General features: G+C 37.5%; 3 protein-coding genes across 3 annotated transcripts; 2 read left to right on the forward strand and 1 right to left on the reverse strand.

The window, feature by feature from the left end:
- Positions 1–727: 727 nt before the first annotated feature.
- Positions 728–12,826, forward strand: LOC105687529. The gene is made up of 3 exons (XM_048656801.1): positions 728–1,164; positions 8,043–8,138; positions 10,322–12,826. Exons 2-3 carry the CDS (start codon positions 8,091–8,093, stop codon positions 12,020–12,022), a joined length of 1,749 nt encoding a protein of 582 aa, XP_048512758.1. The 5' UTR covers positions 728–1,164; positions 8,043–8,090; the 3' UTR covers positions 12,023–12,826.
- Positions 12,827–13,047: 221 nt separating this feature from the next.
- On the reverse strand, positions 13,048–25,858 carry LOC105687522 (E3 ubiquitin-protein ligase RNF19A-like). The gene is made up of 13 exons (XM_048656794.1): positions 25,705–25,858; positions 24,492–24,725; positions 24,267–24,409; positions 23,990–24,179; positions 23,541–23,852; positions 23,303–23,447; positions 23,076–23,212; positions 22,771–22,868; positions 18,982–19,180; positions 18,712–18,892; positions 18,472–18,637; positions 17,998–18,383; positions 13,048–17,814 (listed from the first exon to the last, which is right to left on the reverse strand). Exons 2-13 carry the CDS (start codon positions 24,649–24,651, stop codon positions 16,647–16,649), a joined length of 3,285 nt encoding a protein of 1,094 aa, XP_048512751.1. The 5' UTR covers positions 24,652–24,725; positions 25,705–25,858; the 3' UTR covers positions 13,048–16,646.
- LOC105687807 lies at positions 19,304–22,669 on the forward strand. Its single transcript, XM_012403702.3, has 2 exons — positions 19,304–20,653; positions 20,758–22,669. The coding sequence occupies exons 1-2, from the start codon at positions 20,336–20,338 to the stop codon at positions 21,706–21,708; spliced, it is 1,269 nt and encodes a 422-aa protein (XP_012259125.1). The 5' UTR covers positions 19,304–20,335; the 3' UTR covers positions 21,709–22,669.
- Positions 25,859–27,003: the final 1,145 nt, after the last annotated feature.

Here is a 27,003-nt window from a genome sequence, read left to right on the forward strand (position 1 = left end):
TGCTTTTTATTCTACTCCTTAGGTTCTTTTTTTCCTTACCAGACTTTTAAACGCGGTAAATGAAAAGCAATTGTGAGCGTTGATACGAGAACAGAGATAATGATAGAGAAAAAAAAAAACTCTGTCAAAAATCGAGAACCAAAATCAGAGAAATTTCATCGTGTAACGAACAATGTCACTCTGTACACGTTCATATACTTTTACGATATACCGCATAAAGCGAAAAACGGAATCAGTGAAAATGGTGAAATTTTTGGGTCAAATTGATGTCGAAATGGGGTTGAGGACGCGAATGCTCGTCTACCTTCTCCGTTGGAATTTCCTCATTGAAAATGTTTAAGTTTTTCACGAAAACGATCTTCGTGCACAGAGTTTTTTTTTCTTTTTTTTCCTTTTTTCAACTCGATCGCGATTATAATCCCTCCGGGCCTTTTTCAGGGCTCGAACCCAAACGATCTTCGGTACATGGAAGAAAAGAACTGCAGATCGGTAGACACTAGGAGAGACTGCTGCACGATCACATGTACATGTTCAAGTATAACCCATACGTTTACCGATGCTCACGTCGATTGGTGGTGGTTGAGAAACGGTGGTGATGTCTTGGTGAAATAAGGAGATATATACTCACGGTTGAGACCAGAGGAACCTATATAACTGTACCATCGTGTCTGGGTCAGGAGGCGGATCACGAAGTTGTAGTAGATATAGTCTGTATATCGGACAGGTGTATCCCATTCTTCGTTTGCGCGCCCTCGCGTCTTCGCGTCTTCGGGTTTCGCGACGTTAACACCTGTTCCGACCCTCGTGCAGGATCCTTCCTCAAGGTCTTCTTCTCTATCTCTCCTTTTTTACCCTCTGAAAATACCAAGTTTTTTTCAAACAGAAATTTATCAATTTTTATTTGTTTGTTTTTTTTTTCTCGTTTTGTCAGTTGAAAAAAATCTGCACAACATAATTGAAGCAATTGTTAAAACATACACACATGTATGTATGCGTAATAGAAGTGCCTGTGTACTCTCTTGTGTAAATAAAAATATAAATAAAGAAGGTGATCACCAGTGATTACACAAGTGCATCGTACAATCGTTGGAGTTGTCGTCGTCTTGTGCGATTCCACGTGGAAAAAAGACGCCGAAATACCCAAAGGACGCCCAAGACTGAAAGGTATCTACTAAAAATATATGCGATAAAAACTTGTCACTTTTACGGTTCGAAGATAGGGTGATAACATTTTTTAAATTTAAATATTCGTAGTCATTCATAGGTACTGATTCCCTAGTACTAATACACCGCAAGAGATATAGCGTGCGGTGAGCACGTGGTGGTCCAAGAATATTATAAACCTATAAGTGTTGCGGTTATATGTAATGAGAGGTGGTTAGAAACATGCCCGATGATTATACGGTGGATTAGTCTCGTCTGGTCGAGCGCTTTGATATTAATAAAAAAAAAGCAGAAAAAAACTACTCTTTTCCACCTAATTATTTTGACCAAGTGCTTCTTCTCTCCGTAGGTTTGTTTTATCTTTCTTTTCAAACGCGTTCGAGTTAATGAAATAAAAGGGATGAAGAAAAATTTGAAAAAAAAAAAACGTGTGCAGTAATCGAAGCGACGTGACAAATTAATCACGGATTCAATTTACAATTAGTGTAAATAACACAGGGTCTAAACAGAAATATAATACGGATCTTATAACTTTTATAAGCAAAAAAGACTCAGGTAAACTAAAAAAAAAAAAAAAAAAAAAACGTTGACCGTTTAACTGAAATTTAAGCAGGGTAATTTAAATAAAGATGTCAAAAATATACTACTGTGCTTTATATACTCATAGATATGAAACATATTATGATAATTAGATCACGTATGATGTAAATCAGTTGATTAGTGGAGCGTGAGGTTTTATTATAATTTGTTTAACGAGTGGTGGAAAATTGCATGAGGATAACTATTATTATCTAGTTATACCCGCAGACGGCGCAAGATTATGGGATATAAGGGGCGTGTCAATCCTGTATTTAATGATACTCGCACGGAGTACTTTCCTTTTGAGAAAAATCATAAGTACACACCTTGATCACTTGTACTGTACAAGTATATTTTTTCCATTGTGAAATTACTCAATCTATAATTTATCGCTCATCTCGGTATAATGGCGCCAAATGTTTTTCTTAATTAATCAATTAAGAAATGATAATTAATGAAAGGGACGCGTTAATATACGAATACGTGACAAAATTTTATTATTAATATTCAAGATATTAAAAGATTAAATAAATGATATGTTCATTATCCCGAGCATAAATATATACCTATATGAAATACCTATACGTATATGCATATCAAATATTGAAATACGTGAGATGAAATGGAAATTAGGGAAAGATCACGGAGCTTGAAAACGGGACGCGCGGTACCTTTGAATTAGATAAATTGGTCACGATCGTAAAATGATGAGTTCCTCTCGGTCATTTGTATATTGTATATACGTCTTTTTCATTTTTCATTTTTCATTTTTTTTCTGCCAGTATTTACTGTGACACATATTATATTCCCGTTCGATGATCGGTATACAGGTATATACGTGCGATTGAATTGTGTAAATGTCCAACCCGTTATGTTTTACCATCTGCATGATCATCGGGTCGACAAAAATATCTCTTAAGATTATATAGATAAACTATCGATAGAATCTCTTTAAATAAACACATCACGATGTCATAGCTGAATCGAAACGTTCGATCTAAATACGATCATCCATACCATACCGATTAAATTACATATATTATACATGCCGACAGCATATATTCAAATTCTAATTACCCCTTCGGTCCAAAAATCTATTTGCTCTACGTTTTTTTTCTTCTTTCAATTTATTCATTTCTTTTTTTTTTTTTTTCTATTTATTTCTACTTTTTTATTGAATAGATTTATCTTCGTTGATTCAAAAAGAATAAGCTCATCATTTTGCCTCGCTTTATACTTGTGAGAAATATTTGGAAGATAAAAAATGAAAAAAATTGATATACTTTAACAAAACGCAGTGAAAATTTCATTCTCCCAAAATCCCTCGAAAAATCGCGCAATGTAATAAATATACGCACCATTTTTTTCTCTCCTCTTTCTCCACTTCACATGATTCCTTTTTGCCTTTTCTTATTTCATTTTTCTTTTCTACCGCGATGTCTTACGTGTGTTGAAAGTGGGACACGACCGGTCGGCATACCTTCGTGATGCGAATAACCCGGTGCGCGAATAATATTTGGTTATTATCAAACGCGTTGAAACTGAGGGGGGGAGGACGGGATGGAGGGAGATGAGGAAGAAAAAAGGTAGACAGATAAGTCGCCTTCCTTGTCGGGGAAGGGAGATGAAAGAAAAAAAAAAGGGAAAGATGATGGAACGGATAAGGAAGACGGTGTAAGGAGAGTACTAAGATATTTTTTTGCTCTTGGCACGACAGTTACGTGTATCAAGAGCAACTACTCATAATATGGTATCGGCGGGTATTCCGGTGAGATACGTAAAAAGCTAGTAAATAGAAATTGGCAAAAAAAAAAAAGAAGGAAGGATGATAAAACTTAGCATATTTCTACGAGTGCATCGTCGATACCTGACTATGAAGAAAGGAGCGACGACCCATTCAATCGAAGGCGGTAAAGCTATATTTACACGCGTGTCTCTACCGTGCAGAGAAGCCGATGGTCAAAGATGCAGGCTGGTTACTTCATCAATGAAACCGTTATGTCTATTTGACGATGCGTTTACTTTTTTTTCTTCTCACAAAACGTCGGCTCGGTCCTACTTTTTAAAATACACGCGCACACATGGTCAGATGACAATTTCTCACAATACCTGTACACGCCTCTCTTTCGAATAATTAACGCTAATTTTCACGAGGTATTTATTTGAGTTACGAATGATATCCGTGGAAATTTGAACATTAAATAAGACTTACGAACAGGGATCAACCGACCGATTTTACACCTTTTATTCGTCTATTTGTTTTTATGTAACAGCGATTACGCGATCATTTTCATCGGTTGAAAATTCTGCGCATCAGATATTACAGCTCACCCAGATGTATCGGTGGTGTGAGTGATTGCGGATTGTTCGTGAGCATCGATACATCGGTCAAAAATATTCCATATCCGTATAATAGTTACATGGTTAGCGGTTAAAAATAATTGGTTCTCGCTGTATTACATATTTATTTATTCCATGCATCGGGCTACGAACCTATCGCTGCACGGAGGATAAATCTTGACAGGTGATTTCCGAAGCCAATAATTGTTGTACGTCTTCCTTCGGTCCTCGAGGGCTACCCAACTGACAGCCTGGAAGTATAGATGTATTTCGAGTTTAATTTAGTCCAACCAAATACGTGAAAATTCGCGGTAAATCTTCACAAACAGTTCGATCAAATTTGGCCCAAGTTTTACTATGGATTCGGTGTGTGGCTGAAGGTGGCAGAGTATTTAATATTTTTTTTTTCTTCAATTTTGAAATGAAAAAAATTTTAAGCGTACAAAAAAGCTAGGAATTCATATCGAAGCGGTCAGGTATATCCCCTTAGGGCAAGTTCTTCGAGGTAGCCAATGTAGCGCCGGAGGATATTCAAGCGTCGTATAATGTACGTATTACCATTTGCCACAAAGAAATGAAGAAAGAAAAAAAGGAGAGAGAAAAAAGAAAATGAAGATACTCGACAAATTTGTGGAGCAATCGAGCGAAGTAGGCAAATTATGTAAATCGAGTAGTGGAAGGAAGCCAGCGGAATTGCCAATTGGTTTACATAAATATTTTCGCCGGGGAAAATTATTATTCCTATCGTATAAATACGTAACACGGATATAACATAGCTGACTTCGCCTACTTTCCTACTTATAACACATATACCCTTGTTAGCGAAATTCTTTTCAATGATTAATACAAATCGATCGATCTTCATTCATGGTACACTAGGTGTAATCGGACACGTGTTAACGTTAGGCGATCATTCATCAATTTGAAATTTCAATTCACCAGTAAGTCGATCTTATGATAGATACCATTATTACCAGTTGAGTTCATCGATTGGCACCTGGAATTTATTTTTTCATATTTCTTTTTTCACTAATTATACGGATCGGATAATAAATTAGAGTGATAAGTTTTCGTGATTATAATGAATCAACTTTCGCACGAAGGGCTCTCCGGGTGTGCTGAGAGACCGCGATATTTATATTTATTTCATTCAATTCCTCAATCTTTTTTTCTCTTATTTCAAATCCTTTTTCGCTTGGCGAATCTCGGTACCATACGATTAACTGTGTAACTTTGCAGGAGGCTGACCTTAATTAGCGTTTTTTATTGCTCGGCCAATTATTGTAATTATCATAGTTTATACGGAAATGAAATAAAACGAACAATATTATACCGCGAGGACTGTAATAACCGCTTCGACGTTTAAGGTATAATAATGTTCAATTTTTTAACTGTTAGATAGAATATATGTACACATGCCTCATCCATATTTTTCGAATACGGATGCTATAAATTTTATAAAAGAAAAAAGTAAGAAAATAAACTTTTCTATAAATTTGGAGATTTAAAAAAATCTCTTCCGTTCTACCAATATACGTATGCATTTGGGATTAGAATTTCAATTAAAATGTAGGAAAAAACATGAAAACATAAAATCTAATATCCCTAATTTATTATGGTAGACCTTAGAGACCAAATGGTCAAAACCTGTTACTCAGGAATCACATCACACGTTGGTGAAATATAACCAATAGCAGGAGTTGACGGCCAGTGGACCAGTGGGTCACCAGCGTCATCGCGTCTCCTCGTGTTTAGAAGGTATTGTAAATACAGAATGGGATTCACGGTTGGCCTTTGAGCCACGTGGATGGCCGATGCCCCGAGCATATAGTAGAGGTCATTGAACACCTCAATCCCATCACCATCATCATCATCACCATCGTCGTCGTCGTCGTCGTCGTCGTCGTCGTCTTTATCGTCATCATCATCAGCAGCAGCATCTTTCAAAGAATGATTTCGCATGGACTATAGAAATTAAGAGAGAAGGAAAAAAAAAAATTATCGATGAAACGAAGCGGAGGAATTTCAGTCGCACTAATTACACAACTTGGCAAAAAAAGAAATTTTTTTTTTAACCACCTAAACCACCTAGCTTGGGAACGGACTTTCCCACAGCATAACTGGAGAGATGCTTCGACCCATTGAAAATTGAATTTCATAAATCTTGTAAAAGTAGATTCGGGTTAATATATTTTAATATTATAATATAACGATCGTAGCTACTAATCTTGTAACGGGACTTTTTCGTCTACGATTTGATAACGTTATAAATAGAAGATAAAATAAAAAGGTGGGTCCTCGTAGAACGAACGAACGAACTGAAAATTGTCCACGTAGTTTATAAATATGATAAATAAATGACTCGAGCATTCAATGATTTCTATACACACGGCACACAATATACGTATTTCATGGTGTTGAAAGAAAATTATGTCCGCGGAGGATATGCTCACATTATGGGGCTATTGTTTGCATATATTCACGTAGTACGTACGTAGAAGTAATGTGCTCTTTTCTCATTTTTTTTTTTTTCCTTTCTTTTATTTAACATTCGAACGTTCCCATATGTAAATCGCGCAGACTTACTCCGTTCGTGAATAGCAATGAAAATTATTCACATGAAAAGTTCGTTCGTGAAAGAAGAAAGGAGAGAGAAAAAAAGAAGAATTTAAATAATGCTGCAGACTGGAATCCGGACGTATTTGATATTCTCATTGTTAAAATTGGAGCACGTTTACATCCACGCCCTCTAAATTTATTTGACACTACACCCATATAACTATGATTATAATTAACCACCTCAAATCAAATTTAGTATATATATATATAAAATAGTACGCATTATCAGGACTAGTTTGTTAGGAATGTGATGTTAAATTCGAAGGAGTGGCCGGATATGGTTTAAAATTTTGTGCACAGAATGAACTAGCGGTGGTCAGCCCGTACCCCGTTTACTTTGCAAGATGATTGGTCGAGTCGTTAACCCAAATTCACAAATCAATTTGAAAATAATTATATTTCCGAAACGACAAGTGAGAGCTAACGGTTTTCTAGTCGGCAGCTATAAGCGATCGTGAATAAAAAAATATACATATACATATATTGAAAAAAGAAATACCACGTGCGCGAGATTTATATTCCAAGTCGTACCTATGGACGCACATGATCGGAAATATATTGGTGGGAAAAATAAAAAATGTGTGAGAATTAACCGCATCGGTGGCACAAGAATGGCTCGCATGATTTATTTCTGTTTTACTCTTTTCCCTTGTACGAATCGGAAGTATTATAAATCGATGGTTTAATAGAACGGCTGCAGTTATAAACGAGAAGCAAAAACCTCACGTGTAATAATCGCCGTATCAGATGCAATTAAAAAATATCTCGCATAAGAACTCCGTTAATTATATAGTCCGTGACAGTCGACACGTAGCCGATGGTTAATGAAACCCCATCCTGCACGGAATCGGTACATACATACCTTTAATTGTAAGTGTTATTTTAATGTCTTCCTTTTGTTCAGTTTTTTTTTTTTTCTCTTCTCATTTTACTGGCGAACCCGACGTTTGTGGGTAATGATAATTTCATCGAAATGAATTACTTACTTACGGTAAATCGTATACGATTAAATTATCATTTTAAATATTAAAATTATATAAATCTGTACTAGAAACTTTATATACTTTGAGAAGTTCAACTAAACGGTCTGTTTACTATTATTTCAAAAAGATAAACTCGCGGGGTCAACGCAAAAGTTGTATCCCTTATTTTCTCTATTTTTATACTCTCGTCGCGAACTACTGTCGAGTAAACTGGAAACTCAATTACACTTTTATTTATTTAATCTTTCGCTCGCTTTACTTTACAAACTTGAATAGGAGTAAGTAATTTTTTGTTAGATCAAAAACCGCATAGCTAGTGATCGAAGAATTTAACAAAAATCTTCTTTTTCTTTACAGAGTCTGTATCCCGAGTGCTTGAAAACGAAAAAGAAATACCATCTCACGATGCGGTTACACATACATCTGGTTTTAGCCTGTCTTCTATTCAAAGGGGTGAGTAGTATTTGGAGAGGAAAAATAATATTTATCCAATAAAGTAAAATAAAACATGGAAATTGTAAAAAAAAAAAAAAAAAAACAAAAACGACAGGAAAGATTCGGATAGTTTTTTTCTCGATCATCTAGTTAGAACGTTTCCAGTTATACTTACCTTACCTTGTCCTGCAGTGGTTTCATTCCGCCGTTGGTTCGTAGAAATGACAAGTTGGAAAAGCTTGAATCCAATTGAAGGTAACCGATCACTAACTGCATCGTTGGTGCGTGGCATAGCCTCGGGACCTCCAGATGTAGTATATAATCGTATTAAATGTGCTGTTAGGTGTGATGCTAGTCACAATTAGATCCAGTCTGCGATACATTTGAACTCTGCAATCTTCAACCGGAGGTTTTGAAATAGTCGTGGGGATTGGTATTCGAAGTTTGCTGATCCGAAAATCATGTATGGCCAGAAATCAAGGCAGAAAAAGTATTCAATTGGTATCGCTTTGTTTACCTGGATGAAGTAAACAAAAGTTAACAGAATTTTTCTCTGTTCGAATGTGTTTGCGATTTGAAACCGGACGGAATAGAAGATTTTGATAAGTTTGAAATTGCGAGAAAGGTTTATCGATCGACGTACGAAGAAATACATATGTTATACAACCTACGTAGAATATCGGTTACCTTTACCGATGACACATCAATTGCAGGTGTAAGGCTGTTTTCCATTCACCAGGATCGTAACGTTTCTCTCCGACTCACTGAAGCTCGCGATCTTCAATGGAAGTTTTATGTATACAAACTCGTTGCTGGTAATGTGAGAGCACAACTGACGTGTATATGTTATGTATGTTCCCATGTTCGTTTACTCTCTGTAGAAAATACGTAATAGTATCTATATAGGTATATAATCGTATTATAATATGCATATCAGGATTTACTCGAAGCTCGATCGCTAACACGATAATCTCTCATATTTCCATGTGGGTAGATATTACGCTGTAGCTGCACGCATGTTATTATATCGTTCCGAAGATCGTAAAACGAGACAATTAAATTATTCGATTTCATGTGATGTTTAAATTAACGAAGAAAGTAAAAACGTGATTGAACATTTTTTTCTCTTCGATTCTAGAGATCGTTATTTGAATGTTCGTCTTTGAGGGTCCTTCGCTGATCGCTATAATCTTTCGGTCCGATTAGCGTTAATAAGCTTGATCTCGAGGGGAAAAATTACGAAAAAAAAAATGTTAATTGTAGGTACGAAGGGCCGAGTTAAGTACCTCCGCGATTTATTACTACTTGATATAACCCAGATATCATGTTATACATACTTAAATCCAAGAAGCTACATACTATTGCCGTTATCCAGTTGTCTGACCCAGTGCTAAGGGCTACGGGTTTCCTCCTCGAAGTCAGGCCACGCCGGTCGGTCGGTCGGTCGGTCGGTCGTATGGCATCTCCTTATTCAACGACGTCTGGGGCTCCCGGCTGTTACAGGAAGAAGAAGAAGAAGAAGAAGAAAAAGACGAAGAAGAAAATAAGAAGAAAAAGTAGTTGGGAACGTAGTGAAATACATACACCGCACGCTGTGTGTGGGCATCGATGTTCACCTTCACGTTTGTTATTAAATTAGAGCCGGTTTTTGGTGGAGATCGCGGCACCGGATCAAGCGGGTCCTTTGATTTTTATGTGCAGCATTCGTTCGGTTGTGGAGCTTATAAGTATAAATCGCGCGATCTTTAATTGGGTTAGAGGAACGACTGAGCGAGCTCAACGATCGGGTAGTCCCTCGCCCAAAGGATGGAACGAGATGGAGAGGTGAGCAATGCTGGCCGATTGACCTGTGGCTCAAAGTGGTGTGGCCATGAGGATGGTGATCGTCGTTCATTCGTTCATTCGGTCGGTCGGTCGGTCGGTCGTTCCGTTATGCCTGAGGGTCATGTGTGACGTGTCAGATGCTCCTGTTTTGTACCCATCCCTACTCTTCCGCCTCTTTACCCTGGATCTTAAGAATTCCCTCCGCATTATAGTTGCCCTCCATTGCCATATTATCGCATAAGCACCGCCGGCATTTCCTCGTTCAAAAAACCCAATTTATGATCTTATCCTTGGGGATGAAATTTCGCACGAACGTATTTTATAATCGTACGATAATTTTCTTCTTTACTTTTTTTTTTTCCGTTCTGTGTTCGCAGTTGGCGGGCTCCGAGGATGTCGAGGTGATACAGGCCATCCCTGGAGAAGATAATCGGAATGATAAATCCGCTATGGATCGTCAAGACACTGAGATCGGCAACTCCGACCAGCTGGCTCTCGAGACAGCTGGTGAAAATACCGCCTCAGGGAATTCTTACAACCCAGGATCGCTACGTCATCCGGGGAGTCATCCGGGTCGCGGCGGATTGGGTCTGCCCAATTCACGACCTCATCATAACGTAGCTTATCACGGACCTCCGCCTCCTTTGCCGTCAAAGGGGCAGCAGCAGCAGCAGCAGCAGCAGCAACAGCAACCGCAACAGCCCGAGGCTCAAGACAAGATTTATTCTCCCAGCGTAGGTCCGGGCGGTGAATCTTGGCCGGTCGCAACTCCGAATATGCCCAAAATAATATCGTTGGACGTTAAATGCGAGAAGAGTTCGATGAAAGTTTACCTCGGTTTCGATCAACCGTTTTACGGAATAGTCTTCAGTAAAGGTCATTACAGCAATGTAAACTGCGTACACCTTCCAGCAGGTCTTGGAAGAACATCGGCGAACTTTGACATCAGTATTCACGCCTGTGGGACGGCAGGAAATACTGAAAACGGGTTATACGGTTACGGCGCTGAGTCAGGGTCAGGTACTTACTTCGAAAATATAATCGTAGTGCAATACGATCCTCAAGTTCAAGAGGTCTGGGATCAAGCTAGAAAATTGAGATGCACGTGGCACGATCAGTACGAGAAATCGGTGACATTCAGACCCTTCCCCGTCGACATGTTGGACGTCGTGAGAACTGACTTTGCCGGTGACAACGTCGGTTGTTGGATGCAAATCCAAGTGGGCAAAGGGCCGTGGGCTTCCGAAGTATCGGGTCTTGTTAAAATTGGCCAAACGATGACTATGGTCCTGGCGATAAAGGACGACGATTCGAAATTCGATATGTTGGTGAGAAATTGTATGGCGCACGACGGAAAACGGGCGCCGATCCAGCTGGTGGATCAGAAAGGTTGCATTACGAGACCAAAATTAATGTCGCGATTTACAAAGATAAAAAATTTCGGCGCCAGCGCGTCCGTCCTGTCTTACGCACACTTCCAGGCATTCAAATTCCCGGATTCGATGGAAGTACATTTCCAGTGTACGATACAGATATGCAGATATCAATGTCCCGACCAATGTTCTGAATCAAATTTGCTCGACTCGCAATCTGGATACTTGGAAAACCGTCAGGTCATACATCCAGATTCCGGATATGGTCCACCACCTCTACATCCTCTTCCTCTAGAGGCTTATCTTCAAGCTACAGCTGGACGTCCTCGCGATGAACGTCGAAGAAGATCTCGCGAGGTGGCAGTAAATCCGGAAAAAGAAGTTGGGGTGAATAGGATCATCCGTGTTGTTTCAACCGGCGATTTAACATTCGCTATCGACGAGTCCAGTAACGATTCGGTTGTTGGACCGACAATGGTATTCCCAGCTAAAGATGCCCTCAATTCGAATTTGATTTGCATGACAACGCCCGGATTTGCCATCACCCTTATCGTTCTACTCGCCATTTTACTAATATCTTTTATCCTAACTGCCTACGTGTGCCTGCGTTTAAGACCGTTCGGTAAACCGAATAAAAGTATCCCTCCAGGACCATACAGTAATACTGTGCCAAAAAAATCAGCCAAAACGTGCTGCTACTCTTAGAAATCTTTCAAATTATTTATTTAGTTAGTTATAACAATTGCGAGATGCTTATTTTTCGTTCATCGTCTCAACTGTGCCCGAAAATGGCGAGCGGTCAAAAACGCCTTATTATAATCCGCCATTTCGACTTCATATGGTTGAAATTTTATTAAGGACTTCTCGCTCGACATTTATACGTCCACCTGATCAGGAAGATTGTTTTTCTTATTCTTGTAATTTATGACACATGATATTATTTAATTATATATTCGTTTTAATCAGCACTGCAATTATCGCCATTTCGTTGATTAATTTTAAAATGTTATTCAGTCGACGAGTTACGTTATTTCAACCATTTAGTTTCACGGATTTTTTTTTTTACTCATCTAGACGCGCAGCTGTATACCTTATTAAAATGTACGTTTAGCTCAATTGTCAGCTCGTCGCCTGGATTGTTGGACTATGATGTTTAGTCATTACGTTTAATATTTATTAATTTATGTTTTAAGTTAAATTGTAGGAAGTGTCCGGGTAAATGGTTAGGCTAATATCGTAATATCGTTGGGAGGTTCTGTTGCATACGGTTTTCGATTCACGGTGCAACATTTGATAAAGAAAAGAAGAGAAAAGAAAAAAATTATACCAATATCATAACAAAAATAGGTAAATAATAGTTGTTCCAACCACATGCCACAAAAAATCTAATATCTCTTATACTGCACCGTGATCAATTTATACAATTGAATGCTACAGAACCTCAACGAAAAGTTGTGCTCCAACAAAGTACGCTTAATATCTTACATTAAGTTATTTAATTTACACTATGATATAATAATTATTTATTTATAATAACTATATATACTTATATCATAAGTCTTTTCATCACGTATAATTATATCGCAACTTATATACAAACATTATCCAACATCGATCAATACATAAGTTATATATTCATATCAGTTTCTCACCTCCGAAGATTCATCAAGTTTCTACTATGCGGATAATAGAATCCAACAGCAATGTATAAATTTTATAACAATATAATATTACAGAAAATTTTTCGTTTATTCATCGTTAATGAGTAATTTTATTCATATTATGTACGCGTGTATAAGAAAGCGATCAACAAAATGTAAGAAAAATTATCTAAACGTAGTGAGATATCATCTGGGAGATAATCCATGAAATTTTTTATGAAAAGTAATGTTATGAATGATGAATAGGCTCCATAATTTTCTTTTATAAAGATCGTTCGACCACTGTGTGTTCTGCTAAATTTTTTCTAGTTAGAACTTATAATATACATATTAGTATCACGAATAGTTGTGTAGCCGAGACAACTAATTTATGTATAATTTATCAAATCGTTGTTCAGCTATTTATAAGTTGGAAAACTTTTCCCCGAATATTCATTCATATATATTGAATTGTTAAATAATAGTAAAGTTAGTGTTATTATTAATATATTGATAGTTAATTAATGAATATAATTGTACACCGCACAAAAAAAAAATACCTGTACAACTGGCATTGAAATATTTTTAAATCATACATTTTGTCTATATTATCTTGTAGCGAGTATACGTACTAACAGATAATGCTATATATCCTCGTTGTAATCATATTGATCATTAGTAATCTTATGCTTTATTTTATTGTACTTTTTCATACCTTCAAATCCCTTTCCAGCAACGAATAGGCGAAAAATTTAACCACTTATGTTTATTCTAAATTTTATTTTTTGAGCAAATTTTATTTTCGCGAGGGACTCACGATTATTTCTCTATCTCTCTTTCGCGAATACATAATCGAAAGTGTTAAGTGAAGTGGAAAAAAATTCGCGTATGTTTTTCATTTTATAATATATTTAATATGTAATTTACGAATAGGCTTTTACATACACATTATTATGTATAAATTTGTAGGTATACTGTACACACGAATTATCATTATTTTTATTTCTCTTATGTTTGCTTTCTTCGTTCTTATATTTCCTGAATTTTTTTCTTGTTTTAGTACTTTCCATTCGATCGAACGGAATACGACATTTAATGTCACCTTTCAGGCATTGATTTTTGAAATACAAATTTATATTCCGGAACAGGACGTTTGTGTATTCTGCATTCTATGTACTTAATCTCACTTTTGAAATCCCGTAAAACTTGACGATTTCATTATATAAACCCTAATAAGCAATACGTCCTGATCCGTAATCAGGTGCTCATAAATTATGGAAGTATCGTAGATGTTATCTGGGTATGATTTTGGTTTCCAATTTTTTTTTCAATTTTTTTTTTGTTTCAAAGAAAATCACTTGTGAATTCATACATACCTACACATTGCGAAAACAAAAATTCATCACGATTCGTGACTGTGAGTTTTAGCATAAATGAAAATTATTATTAATTTCGATTCATCTTTATTTTTACAAAAGAAGAGGAACTTCTATAAAGATCCAATTTTTTTTTCTTCGAATACAAAATGCTGAATAAATGTTTCTCGTATCATGATGTCCTAGTTTATATAATATTCAGTTCATAAAACGACTATCCCACTCGATATGTTCAAGAAGCGTCTACTTAGTGATGCTGAAACTGCAAAACTTCGGCACTAATAGAAGCATTTTTATGAACCCAAAGCTTAAGTCTTGGGATAACTCAAATATCATGTAGATAATTAAAGTTTCCAATTACTGTCTAATACTTCTCTTTTTATGTATATTCTGTAACTCATTATTGCAACTTTAATGCGATTACCGAAAAAGTAAGCAATAATGGCTAACTAATACCTACGTCTTCAAATAGTCGAACAAATAACAAGTATCGCTCTTTCATGGTTTGCACTTTTTAGTTTATTATGTACTGTTTTTTTCGTGTAATTTTTTATACAAGTCGTACTTCATCTTCGAAAAGATAAGCCTTTGACATTTTGAATATGTAACTGCATTTTAATAATAATTAGATTCTTTCTAACAATTACGTCATTATATTAAAAAATAACGCGGTGACATAGGAAAAAAAAACGTTGTTGTTCACCTAGGCTATGAACATCCTAAGTTTTTATTGGCACTTGTCCCTTTAATTTTGTGTAATTGTATTATGATCGCAAAATTGAAAAAACCCTGTTCTATCATCTGGCACGCCTTTACATATATAGACACATTTTGCATCCAATGCTATGTATTCTATCTTCCAGAATTATTAATTACTTCTACATGTGAGCAATTTAATTTGAACAGCTTTCTTACGCTCTATTATATACTATTGTTTTCTCTATTCTTTTTCTTGTATATTATTTATACACTATATCTGAAATTTCCTAAACCGAACGATAAGAAATAAATAATTGCGAAGACACCCAGTCTACTCTGTACAATGTTTAGTCCGGCAACAGTTATTTGTTAATATTTCGTTTATTTCACTTTTTGCCCCTATATACCATTTTGCAATAAATTAACAACCGATTAGATAATTAAAAGATACTTATGGACTCGGAAGTATTTTACTGTAATCCAAATAAATGTCTGCTGGTAAATGATCCGTTTTTATAAAACTTTTTCTCTTTCTTTTGTATAAAAAAATGTAAAAAAAAAAAAACCAAAAATTAAAGCAAGTTTTTACTAATTGTTAGCTCAATAGGGTTTCTTTCGACAAATTCAAAATACTCAATTTTGAGGTGTCTGTAACCTGTCCAAATAGCATGTGAATTAATATACACACTTGCATGTGTATTAGGGTGTTTCAGAAAACTTTTTTCTTTAAATAAGCTCAAAAGCTTAATTTCTGCCTAAAAAAACACCTGTTGAAATCCAAGCTCTTAATATTGATATTTACATATCCCTCATTGCACTTTTCTATTTTCCATAAAACTAACACAGAAAACATGTTAATTGTTGCTTTTAAATTTTATTACTCGCCAGCAAATTACTGTACAGATCTTACGGAAAATGAAGAAGTGCGATGAGGGTCATGTCAATGTTAATATTAAGAGCTCAGATGTTAAAAAGCGTCTTTTAGAGCTGAAATAAAAATCTTGAATCTGTTCCAAAAAAAATAAGACTTTTCTGAAACACCTTAATGGGTATTTAATTCCGTTATTTTATCAACAGTTTTATGAACATTATCCGAAATCAAATCATGATAAAGACACATGAAGTTGGGTATTAAGTAGCAAGTGCTTTCCTGTGTTCATTGGTGTATGGACAATCTGAACCCAACAAAAAATCTGAACTCTGTTCGAACACGGCTAGTTTTCCGTAAATTCAGTTGTTTTATTTTTGTGGCAAGAGCAAACGCATTCAGTCAGAAGTGAAAGACTAGCATTACCAGAACGCAAGTGTCTACTGACCGGTTCCAGCACATTTCAAGATTTTCATTGATTCCATTGTACATGTTATGTGAATCACTGCATACCAATTTTTTTCGGTTACAAACCAGAAAAAATTCATCCATTATAATAAATAATATAATTCATTACCTACCCTTTTCCAAATCCAACCGTGCCAACCTCAATGCGCTGCATTTGCTCGATGTTATATTCTAAAATTTTCAACGTACTTCGGAATCCCATGGCCTGTGTGTAATGAATACTCATGTAACTGAACAGGTTATTGGGTGCGATCATAAAGATAATCCAGACTTCCATCCTAACATTGTGACTTATCTTCTGTGATATGAATGTTATCATTTTTATAGAAAATGTGATTCGTGGGGTGTCGTGTGGACACTAAGTAAGGTGTCTCCTTTATAGCTCGTATGTACGTTTTTGTTTCAATAGTGGGCGGCTCTGCTTCTATCACAAAAGTCGACTCTGTCGCGGGAATACTGGTAAGATCTACTTTTTTCGGGGAAGGCGGCGCTTTCGATGCTACGGGAATATGCACTTTCTTTTTAGTAAAATTCGTGGGTTTGAACGCTATTGGGATGAGTACTTCCTCTCTTATGAAACCAGTTGGTTTTGCTGCTATGGGGATGTATACTTCCTTGTTGACTAAATTGGTCGGTATCGCTGCTATAGGAATGTGCATTTTCTCTTCTGTAACATCGGGAAATTTCGATGCTATGGGAATGTGCACTTCTTCTTCCACAACATTGGTAGGTCTTGATGCTAAGGTGGGAATGCGCACTTCTTCTTCCACAAGATCGCTAAATTCTGATGCTAAGGTGGGAAATCGCACTTCTTTTTCCACAACATTGGTAGGTCTTGATGCTAAGGTGGGAATGCGCACTTCTTCTTCCACAAGATCGCTAGATTCTGATGCTAAGGTGGGAAATCGCACTTTTTTTTCCACAAGATCGCTAAATTCTGATGCTAAGGTGGGAAATCGCACTTCTTTTTCCACAAGATCGCTAAATTCTGATGCTAAGGTGGGAAATCGCACTTCTTTTTCCACAAGATCGCTAAATTCTGATGCTAAGGTGGGAAATCGCACTTCTTTTTCCACAAGATCGCTAAATTCTGATGCTAAGGTGGGAAATCGCACTTCTTTTTCCACAAGATCGCTAAATTCTGATGCTAAGGTGGGAAATCGCACTTCTTTTTCCACAAGATCGCTAAATTCTGATGCTAAGGTGGGAATGCGCACTTTTTCTTCCACAGCACTGGTAGGTGTTGATGCGATGGGGGCGTATACGATCTCTTCGTTGCTAGTTTTTGTGGCAATGGGATGGGGTTCTTCTATCACAGGCAACCGTTTTTCGCGTTCGAAGGTTGAACCATTGTGAAAAAACACACTTCGCAGAGTAGCAACATTTACTCTTTCCCGTGGATGTTCCTCTGCGACAGAATCAATATTGGCGCCGTTGTTGCTAAACCTTTAAAAGCAGAATTAATCCACCATGTAGTAAAAATATTGATAACAATTTGCGAATTATTTTATTATGAATTATAATTCCAAAAACAAAAGTCATAACACCTTGAATTACGTTATATTTGTATTGTACATTTATATTTTATACCGCCATCAATGATAATTCCGAACACAAATGTCATATCACCTTGAATTTCCCGGTGCTTTTGAGGCTATTTCCACATCCTGTTCATGATCCTTATTTCTCTTGCGTCTCCCGGGGCCACGACTGGCAATGCTACAACCGCTACTAGGGCCTGCTTCTTGATCAGCTTCAATAAAACTAACGTGGTCATCGAATCGCACACGTTCCGAACCTCCGTCTTCACCGCAAGTTGTCAAGCTGCTCGAGTCAGTAGGTTGACGATCTGGTATAGGCCTACGACGAGCCCGCTTAGCAAGACCAGATGCCAGTTCTTCTAATGAACTTAGAGAAGCAGCTTGACCCGCTGAGTCAATATGACCATCTACTGCTGGCCCAGTTTCTTGTACTTCGTCAGTATTTCGTGTTCCACTCGATGACCCAGTGTCAACCTAAGAGTTACCAAACATAAGTTATAGTTCATTCTTGCGTGATATTATCTCAAAGGTCTATATTGCCGGTGACAGATAATCTATGTACCTTGAAATTCAAGACAGAACCAGCTAGAGCTCTTGTTGAAGCTGCACCATCGTCTGGAGCAATTGAAGCATTGACGGATTTTTCTGAAAGGCTAGTAGCTGCAGATGCAGTTTCACTACTCAGACTGAATCTTTGCGTTGATGCTACATCAGCCTGAACTTCCAGTCTGTTAATTGAAAAATTACATTAGATTGCTTTGTTGAATAACACAAACAGTATGATGTCCTGTATTGTTTGTACCTTTGACCTCCAGGCAAAAGAGTTGCAATACTTGCAGCAAGACTAGCACCTGCTGAGACTAGGTAGTTGTAGGTTGCAACCTCCTGATCATTCAATTGGCTACCGCTGCCCAGGGATAAAGAAGCCTCCCCTATTGAGGGATTGGCTCCTCTATGACTGGTTGCATCAATTGATGATGCGTCTGAAAAATCAGTGTGAAATTTTTATCTATTATTACCTTCCTGTTGAGTTTTGTGGTTGAATGATTCACGAATGATATTAAATGCATACCTCCGGTATTCTTGTTGCCAAATGCATTCATAAGCTCATTTTCATCATCAAAATCAAAACGGACACCGGCGCCGTTTGTTGAAACGCCGCAACCTCCGCTTCGGCAAAGGGATACGGGAACAACTCCGTAAACGTAAAATAACAGAATAGGAACTCCTATACCAACTGCCAATCCGGCTAACACTGGGGATACCAAGACCTGGAATAAAAAAATAATTAAATTGTTGAGATTGCAGCGTCCGGTGTCGTCAAGCATATTTATTCTCTTTTTTTCGTTTTTTTTTTTCAGGCATCAACTGACCCGGGAGGATATTTTAACAGTATGGTCATTGTATTAAATAATAAAGCTATTCCACTTGCGATATCGCAAGGTCTTAATTGGCAATAAACAAGCAATTTCAACGTATCAATCTGACCGGAAATTTTCCAGAAGATGAACCCACGTATACTGCCATAAATAAGTCCCTTGATTGATTTTCCAATAATACGAATGGCCATGTGTTTCCCTTATGACCAAAGATAAAATACTGGCTATAACACTAAAGATCATCGCGGAGGATCATCGATAAAAAAAATCATCCTGCGATAAGTACTGGTCTTAGCGGATTGTCTAGATAAATATCATATGTATAGAATGAAAATGGGGAACAATAAATGATTCAAATAAATTTAGCATTCCCAGCTTCTTTGGTCCCTTTTTCGGGTTGAATTGGGCGACGTGACGCCGCCGAAGAGATGCGCCAGCAAAGAGGATATTGATTGAGAAGAGAAGTGCGCGCGTAGACCCGCCCATGGCGACGCAGAATTCTACACCACAGGGCGTTTGTGCACCTATCCGAGTATACATATAACGATAAAATATACATCAAAGCATCCTATATACCAGCGTTGGTCTGCGTGCGTATTATCACTGCGGTTAAGCCGAGGATAAGCATTGTTACTCTGCTCCAGACAACCGCGGATGCATTTCCTCGGCGCATAGAGTTTACCGCGTGGATAACAAATCAGAACCGCATTAATACCTGAACGATTATCGATGTGACTGTTCAAAATTCAACAAGACATGTAATCGGTTCCGGCTCCTCTTCCTCATTCACAATAAATAATTCCTCTAATCTCACCTCCAAATTTTAACGTGATGGTATCGACAGAAATGTGCGAGTGCGAATTTCATTTACGGTAAAGAAAAGGCGTCGCGATTTATTCAAAAATTACAAACCCGTATGCCCTTGTGAAATACAATAATTGGGACTCGCGTATAAAAATTGTTTAAATAATTGATAAAAACGAGAAGAGAAGTACAAAAAGATAACCGGGAGAACGGAGAAGAGGAGCATAACTTTTTACCACGAGGATGTCGGATAGCGACGACACGGAGGGCTCTGCCGGGGAGTGGCCAGTGACAAAGGAGTGGCTTGAAGAATTACTGATTGTTTATCACGGAGAAGGGTCCCAGGTTTCTGTCGACGATTTCACCGTACGACCAGGTTGTGCCGCGGGCGATAGCGTCCTTAGCGACATACTCGCTGTATCCGTCGAGTACCGTTTAAAACCGGAGAACGCACGATGCGAACTAAGTGTTATCGTTAAACTTTTGCCCCAGGATCCTTTCAGCCGATTTTTCGTCACCGAAGCACAATTCGATCTTCGCGAAATAAAATTTTATACACAGGTAATTTCCGACTCGTAATTACCTCGGGGCTATTATCGTCGGCAAAAACGAACTCGACAAAATCAATTTGAGTATTTTGTAGATTTGATTTTTCATATTTTCAGGTCGTTCCCGAGTTAGAGGCATTCCAGAAGAGGCAGTTAGCTGGTGAAGACAGTTCGATTGAACTTCCGGATTTGCCAATACCAGCGTGTGTTCACGCTCACTACAGCCCAGCAGGAGGAAGCGAAGAGAGCCCTGAACCTCCGGAATCATTTTTGGTATTAGAAAATTTGCGACCTCGAGGCTTTGAGGGGGCTGAATTTTCCAGAGGATTAACTCTGAGGCAGGCTGAGGCTGCGCTTATTGCGGTCGCACGTCTTCATGCTCTCTCACTCGCTATTAAAGTCAAGGAGGGAACTTCGCTGTCTGAGCGATACACTTTCTTATTTCAAACAGCCCGTGCTACTGATTCCTACCAACAACTTGTCGAACGAGGATTACCTCAACTTGCTCGATTCCTCGAGAGAAGACCTGGGCTTGAAGCCGTACTGGAAGCTCTTCTGGCTCTCCGCCCTCGAACTAAGGAAATTATTGCGGCACTTCTTGCGCCCGAAGGTCCTTTGGCTTTAATAACGCACACAGATTTTTGGTGCAACAATCTACTATTTCGAGATACAGAGGATGGAGTGTGTGAGTGTGCCATCCTCGATTGGCAAATGGTAACTTATAGTAGACCGACAAACGACGTAGCTCTGCTGCTCGTCAGTTCTGTTCCTACTGAATTAAGACGTAGGCATACAGAGTCACTTTTGGATCGATACTGGACTGTATTAACTAACAATTGCAGTAGCCTTGGTTTGGATATTCCAAAAGACTTGGGCTATAACCGAGAAGACTTGAGTCGAGATTATAGACGATCGTTACTTCTAGCACTCCTACTGTGTATAGGATCAGTGGACGTAGCTTTAGGAGATCCCCTTACCGAACAACGACTAATAGATGTTTTAGAAGACCTTCATAACGACGGAATACTATCGGGAGAGTCTATTGAAATAACTGCATCAGTTCCGTGATCCTTGACCGAGTCTACAAGTATATTGTTTAAAATCTGTCCATTTTCGTGTTCCGCAAAGTGATCGGTAACAGTGGGATTGAGCAGTATGAAGAGAATCGTATTTCTTTTGAATTTAGATATCCAGCATTTCAATATATGGCTGAAATATACTTTCTTTGTGGCTTTAATGCTTGTATGAAAGAAGTTAACGAGACATGTATCATGTAGATTATCTAAGCTAGAAATAATATAATCAAAACCAAAGATTTGGTAAGATTGTGCCTGGGTGCTTGAAAAGTCCACAATTATAACATAATGCTGATATTACTATCGATTCTTATCATTTTCCGTTACACCTTTGCGAAATTGAAACCCGACATAAGTTGAGCATGAATAATCAAATCGAACTGTAACATACCAGAACTCAGGACATCATACAAGTATCAAAGCCGGAATTCCATTGCACGCCATAACGCGAAACGGATATGAGTTCTCAAGTTCTGAATAATAACTGACCGCTTTACACGGCTCCCTCATCTTTGCCCTGTTACGATCGCTTATCGCACACATTTCTACTGATATAATTGTGTGATATTAAGTTTAATAAATATTTCAACGCCTGAGGAACGATTTCGTGTAACTGTACCTTTTGTTTTTAGATATTATATGCTACATCAACAATGAGAAAGTATAATTGAATATGGAAAATAAAACCCTTCTTTTAGTATCCCCGTATAATAAGAAAAAAATATTACAAAAAAATGATAACACAGACATCATAGTTCATTAGGATCTGTTATCATCAAGTGTGAATTTCAGCACGTATTTTGCGATTAAATATTGGTAAGACAGAAGAAAAATAATGTTGGAGTTGCTAGCGTAAGAATGACCATGTATTTTGTTAGTATGTGAACACAAAAAATGATGCCGGAAAGTATTAGAAATTAGGATCTCAATTACGGAATAAAAATTATAACGAATTTCCTGCATGCAAATAATTATTATCGATTATTACGGATGACAGGAAAAAATGTGAACCTGGCCGTATGTGAGAATAATCAAAAGTGTAATCATGACTTACCGATGCAGTGACTCCCCCTGCGATGAAGGCATTTCTTTTATGTTTGTTGGCGTTCTCGTATCTCGTGTATAGCTTTCTTCCTACCCATACAGGAATACCTAGAACAAAAAATAAGGATTTCTAATTTCAAACGTTTATGGAAAAAGAAATCGATTCCAAAACAATTTGACGTTGTGCTCGGCAAAACAAAGCAGACTCATCCGAAATGACAACAAAATAACAAAATGATTTTCCAAAACTACAGAACAAGTTTTTTTCAATATTTTTTGTAAAAATTCAAACTACTATTTGGTGTGCGTGATTACCTATTATCATAGCAGGAACTGCAATACCAGCGACAAGACCAATTCCAACTGGAGCTCCGACTAAAGTTCCGAGTTGCCAAAGGATTTTCTTTTTCCGGGACCATGGCTTTTTTCCCCAAAATGTACATCCAGATGGGCTAAAACAAAGCAGAACAGATTTCTTCAATAATTGGCTCACACGCAACTAGATGTACTGAAAGACTTTCATGGTCTAATATTCATTTTACCTTAGGTAATGAAGATCGCTGATTTCTTTCATACACAGCCAACAAAATTCAGCACCGCAAACAGCACAAGTCATGTGATTACAGCTACCATCGTCCATTTTCACAATGAGAACTTGACACCTTGGACATGGTTTGATGTCATCCCCTGAAAAAATAGTAATAGCGTTACAAGTCTGATGATTTGAAAATGCATTAAAATTAGTTTTACAATTCAAGTAGCTAATCATCATTTTCTTACTATGTTGTGAGTCACTCTGGCTGAAGCTGAGAGATGAACTGCGATCATAGTATTGTGATCGTTGAGCTCTTGCTGCATCACAAGTTTGATTAGGATGCCACCTTGCTTTACAGTGATAGCAAAAGTATGAGTCACATCCAGGTCTTTCGCAACGTAATTTAGGACAAGAGGCACAGCCAGTGGCAATTACGGCAAAGCTACAATCTGGTGCAGGACACCACCTTGTATCAGGTTCGACCGCGAGCACTCTACGCACCATAAAATCTTCATATTTTTCAAACTGTGTTTGATCATTCAGAATCATTCTGATATCTGTAAGAACACAAGAAGTCAAGTTTATTAGTTTATTCTAAATACTTCGCTTATGATCTTCTAAGATTTACTTTGGTAAATGTGCTAAAGTGATTCTTCAATTTTCAACATTGGTATTAGATCATGTATTTTTTTACCGTTGGGATGCAAGAGCTCTGCACACTCTGGGCAGGCAATGTTGACCCTGGATTCCGAAATTTCAACTCTGAGGTACTGTTGGTAACAGTCATAGCAGCTTCGGTGATCGCATGACTGTACCACGGGAAAAGACTCTGAAGAAAGCTCTGCTAAGCACAACGGACATTCCATCAAGCCATTATCGCAGCTCTGAAAATTGCAAGGATATTATGAGTCTATCAAACAAACAGTAGCAGTTGTGCAACAAAACAATCTTACTATATATTTTGAACTTACTGTTCCTGCATTAGTGGGGGTAGAATTTTTATTTGTGACGTGTGGCATGTCCGAAGTATGAGATTGAGACTGGGTAGGAAGGCTGCTTCCACGGGCTTCGCCTTTTTCCACATCACCCGTTCTTCCATCCACAGCATCTTTAGCTGAAATATGGATAAATTATCATTTACTAACTAAATTTTAGTTTTTGCTTAATTCTATAGAGAATTACAATGTTCAAAGAACCTTTGACTGTTCGGTTGCTCGAACTTGCAGCACGGGCAAAGCGGCGACCAAGAAGTGGGCTAGAGTACAAAAGTCTTCGTAGTGAAAATCGAGGAAGCAGTCTCCTAGTCCTGGTTCCTACTCCGTTACAACCTCCTCCATTTTCGATTTCTTTGCGCATGTTTGATTGTCGTTTTGCTGTTATAATTCCATAATAACTATTTGCACAGATTCGATGTAACTCTTGATGCCTCCCTGTACCGGAAGAGCAAGTTTTACCAGTATTATTATCTTTCTTACAGATTATTGAATAATAAACTACTACTTTACAGAGCTCGCAACACATTTCATGGAAATAACCAGGAGATTTATAATGAATCATGGAAATCCACTGTTAGTAATTTTTTAATAAATAATAAGCAACTCGGGAGGTAGCAGACTATTTACATACCAGATATTTAAAAGTTTATGAACCAAGATTTGGCAAGAAAACTTTGTACAAGTTCTGGAATAATATAGAAAAAAAAAAGAACAAGGAAATAAGCCTCAAGCAATAACGGGTTATGCAAAAACACTACCAGCAATACTAGCAGCTAAATAACATGTTGAAATTTACTTTCAATGCAATGACAATTTCTAAAAATCCGACAATTGTTATACCCGACTTTCTAAAGAGTATCAAGAAGGAGAAATTTTCAACACTGACAAATCAAATAAGATAATAGGGTTAGAACATTATTCGAGGTCGACTGCCTAGAGCCTGCATAACAAGATTATAAAATCTATCGACATTGATATTAGAGCGTCAGAGGATATTGGAAGATCTAATAAGATGTAAAACTCCCATAAAACGAAATACGGGCATCTGTTAGTTCGGGGAATGCAGTATATGAGTCATCGGATTGCTTATTAGAAACGCCATGTCACACGTTTAAAATGAAGAAATTTTTCGAATAATTTAGCGTACGTGAATAATACTTATGAATTATAGCATTATTAAGGTTTTCCATTTACAATCGAACATTTCGCAAGTACGTACATATGCATACGCGATACAAGCAAAAGAAACAACATACGTATCAGATTTGGATGTGTTGGTCAGCCAATCAGACGTAAAATTCTCGCATTTAATTGGGCTCAAAGTAATTGAGAATCGATGATAAAATTAGTCTGACCGGTAGATCGTAGCTTAAATTACAGGTTAATGGTATTCAAAGTTCAGAATTTTACAAACCCCGTTGATATTTAGTGTATTTTGTTGGTTAAGATCTCCCTTGCCTGTCACAACAGCTGAGTGCTTTCCCCACGAACCACGATACAAAAGTGCAGAGAGAAAACTCAGTTCAACTCAGCGCCACTTCGATATAAGCGACGCCATCTTCAATTCGAAGTGCGCAGAAAATCAAATGCTTACTTCGCCGAATGCGCAAACGTATTTTTTGAATGGGCTTTTTTCACCGTCGAAAACGCTCGAAATGAGTGCTTTTTATGCATGATTATTCGAATATTTATAATCCATCGTTTTGGAACATTCTCCACAATCGAACAAATACTTCTTTGTCATGTAAATTGTTTTTGCACGTCGTTGACTGAAGATTAGTATCGTACCAACGCGTCAACGCGCACTTATTTAAACGCGCGTTAACATGCGAACGAAATTTGCCCAGCTGCATCAACTAAGATGATATTAATTTGGTCACTACTAAAACTACCGTTGACTGAAGATTGACATTTCCTAAATTTGAATGATTATCTGACTAAATGACCCAGCAGGTGGTTATTTGGTATCCATGAGTTATTCGTTTCAAGCGACCGAACAAATCCTCTATAGTTCATACTCTACCTAGGAAATGTATCGTTATTTCACAAACGATCATCCCTATTGATATTCCACGCTGATTTTGCGTAATCGTGATCACGTATGAAGCTTTCGTTGACCAGCCGTGTACAATTTCATACTGTAATTCATACGACCTTTATATATTCTTCAGTCAACGTGTATAATATCACAGTATAAATTTTCAATAATTATACCGTTTCAATTCTAGTGACAAATTTCTTGTTTTTACATAGCTTATATGATGGCAAGCAATTCGATATGAGGTCTGTAATTTCCCCTCAATCGTTTTGGAACGCGAGTCACATATAGTCGTCTGGCGCCATAAAGAGGCCTCAGCGTTAAGGATCAAGCTACATAAATCGATGATATATTATTAATCAAGGTCAAACGCCGGGGATAATCATCCCATGAGATCATCGTCACAGGTATCCGGTTTTTCTGGAATCGCGATTGAGGATTATCATGAGCGTATTCATTTTTGTTATCGTGGATATCTTTGGAGCAGCAGATTGAATCTTCGATGGATTGTCAATGTCTTCGGTGTCATTCAAAAATTCCAGAACGATATTTTAAGCTGAAGAGGACATGAGATCCTATCGAAGATCATCGTTATTTTTTGTGTTTTCTTCCAGAAGGTATAACAAGATCATCATTTCTACAATCTGAAAGTAAAAAATTTCATACTTCGAGGAG

The sequence above is a fragment of the Athalia rosae genome, chromosome 6 (genome assembly GCF_917208135.1).
Source record: "Athalia rosae chromosome 6, iyAthRosa1.1, whole genome shotgun sequence".
NCBI classification, from domain to species: Eukaryota; Metazoa; Arthropoda; class Insecta; order Hymenoptera; family Athaliidae; genus Athalia; species Athalia rosae.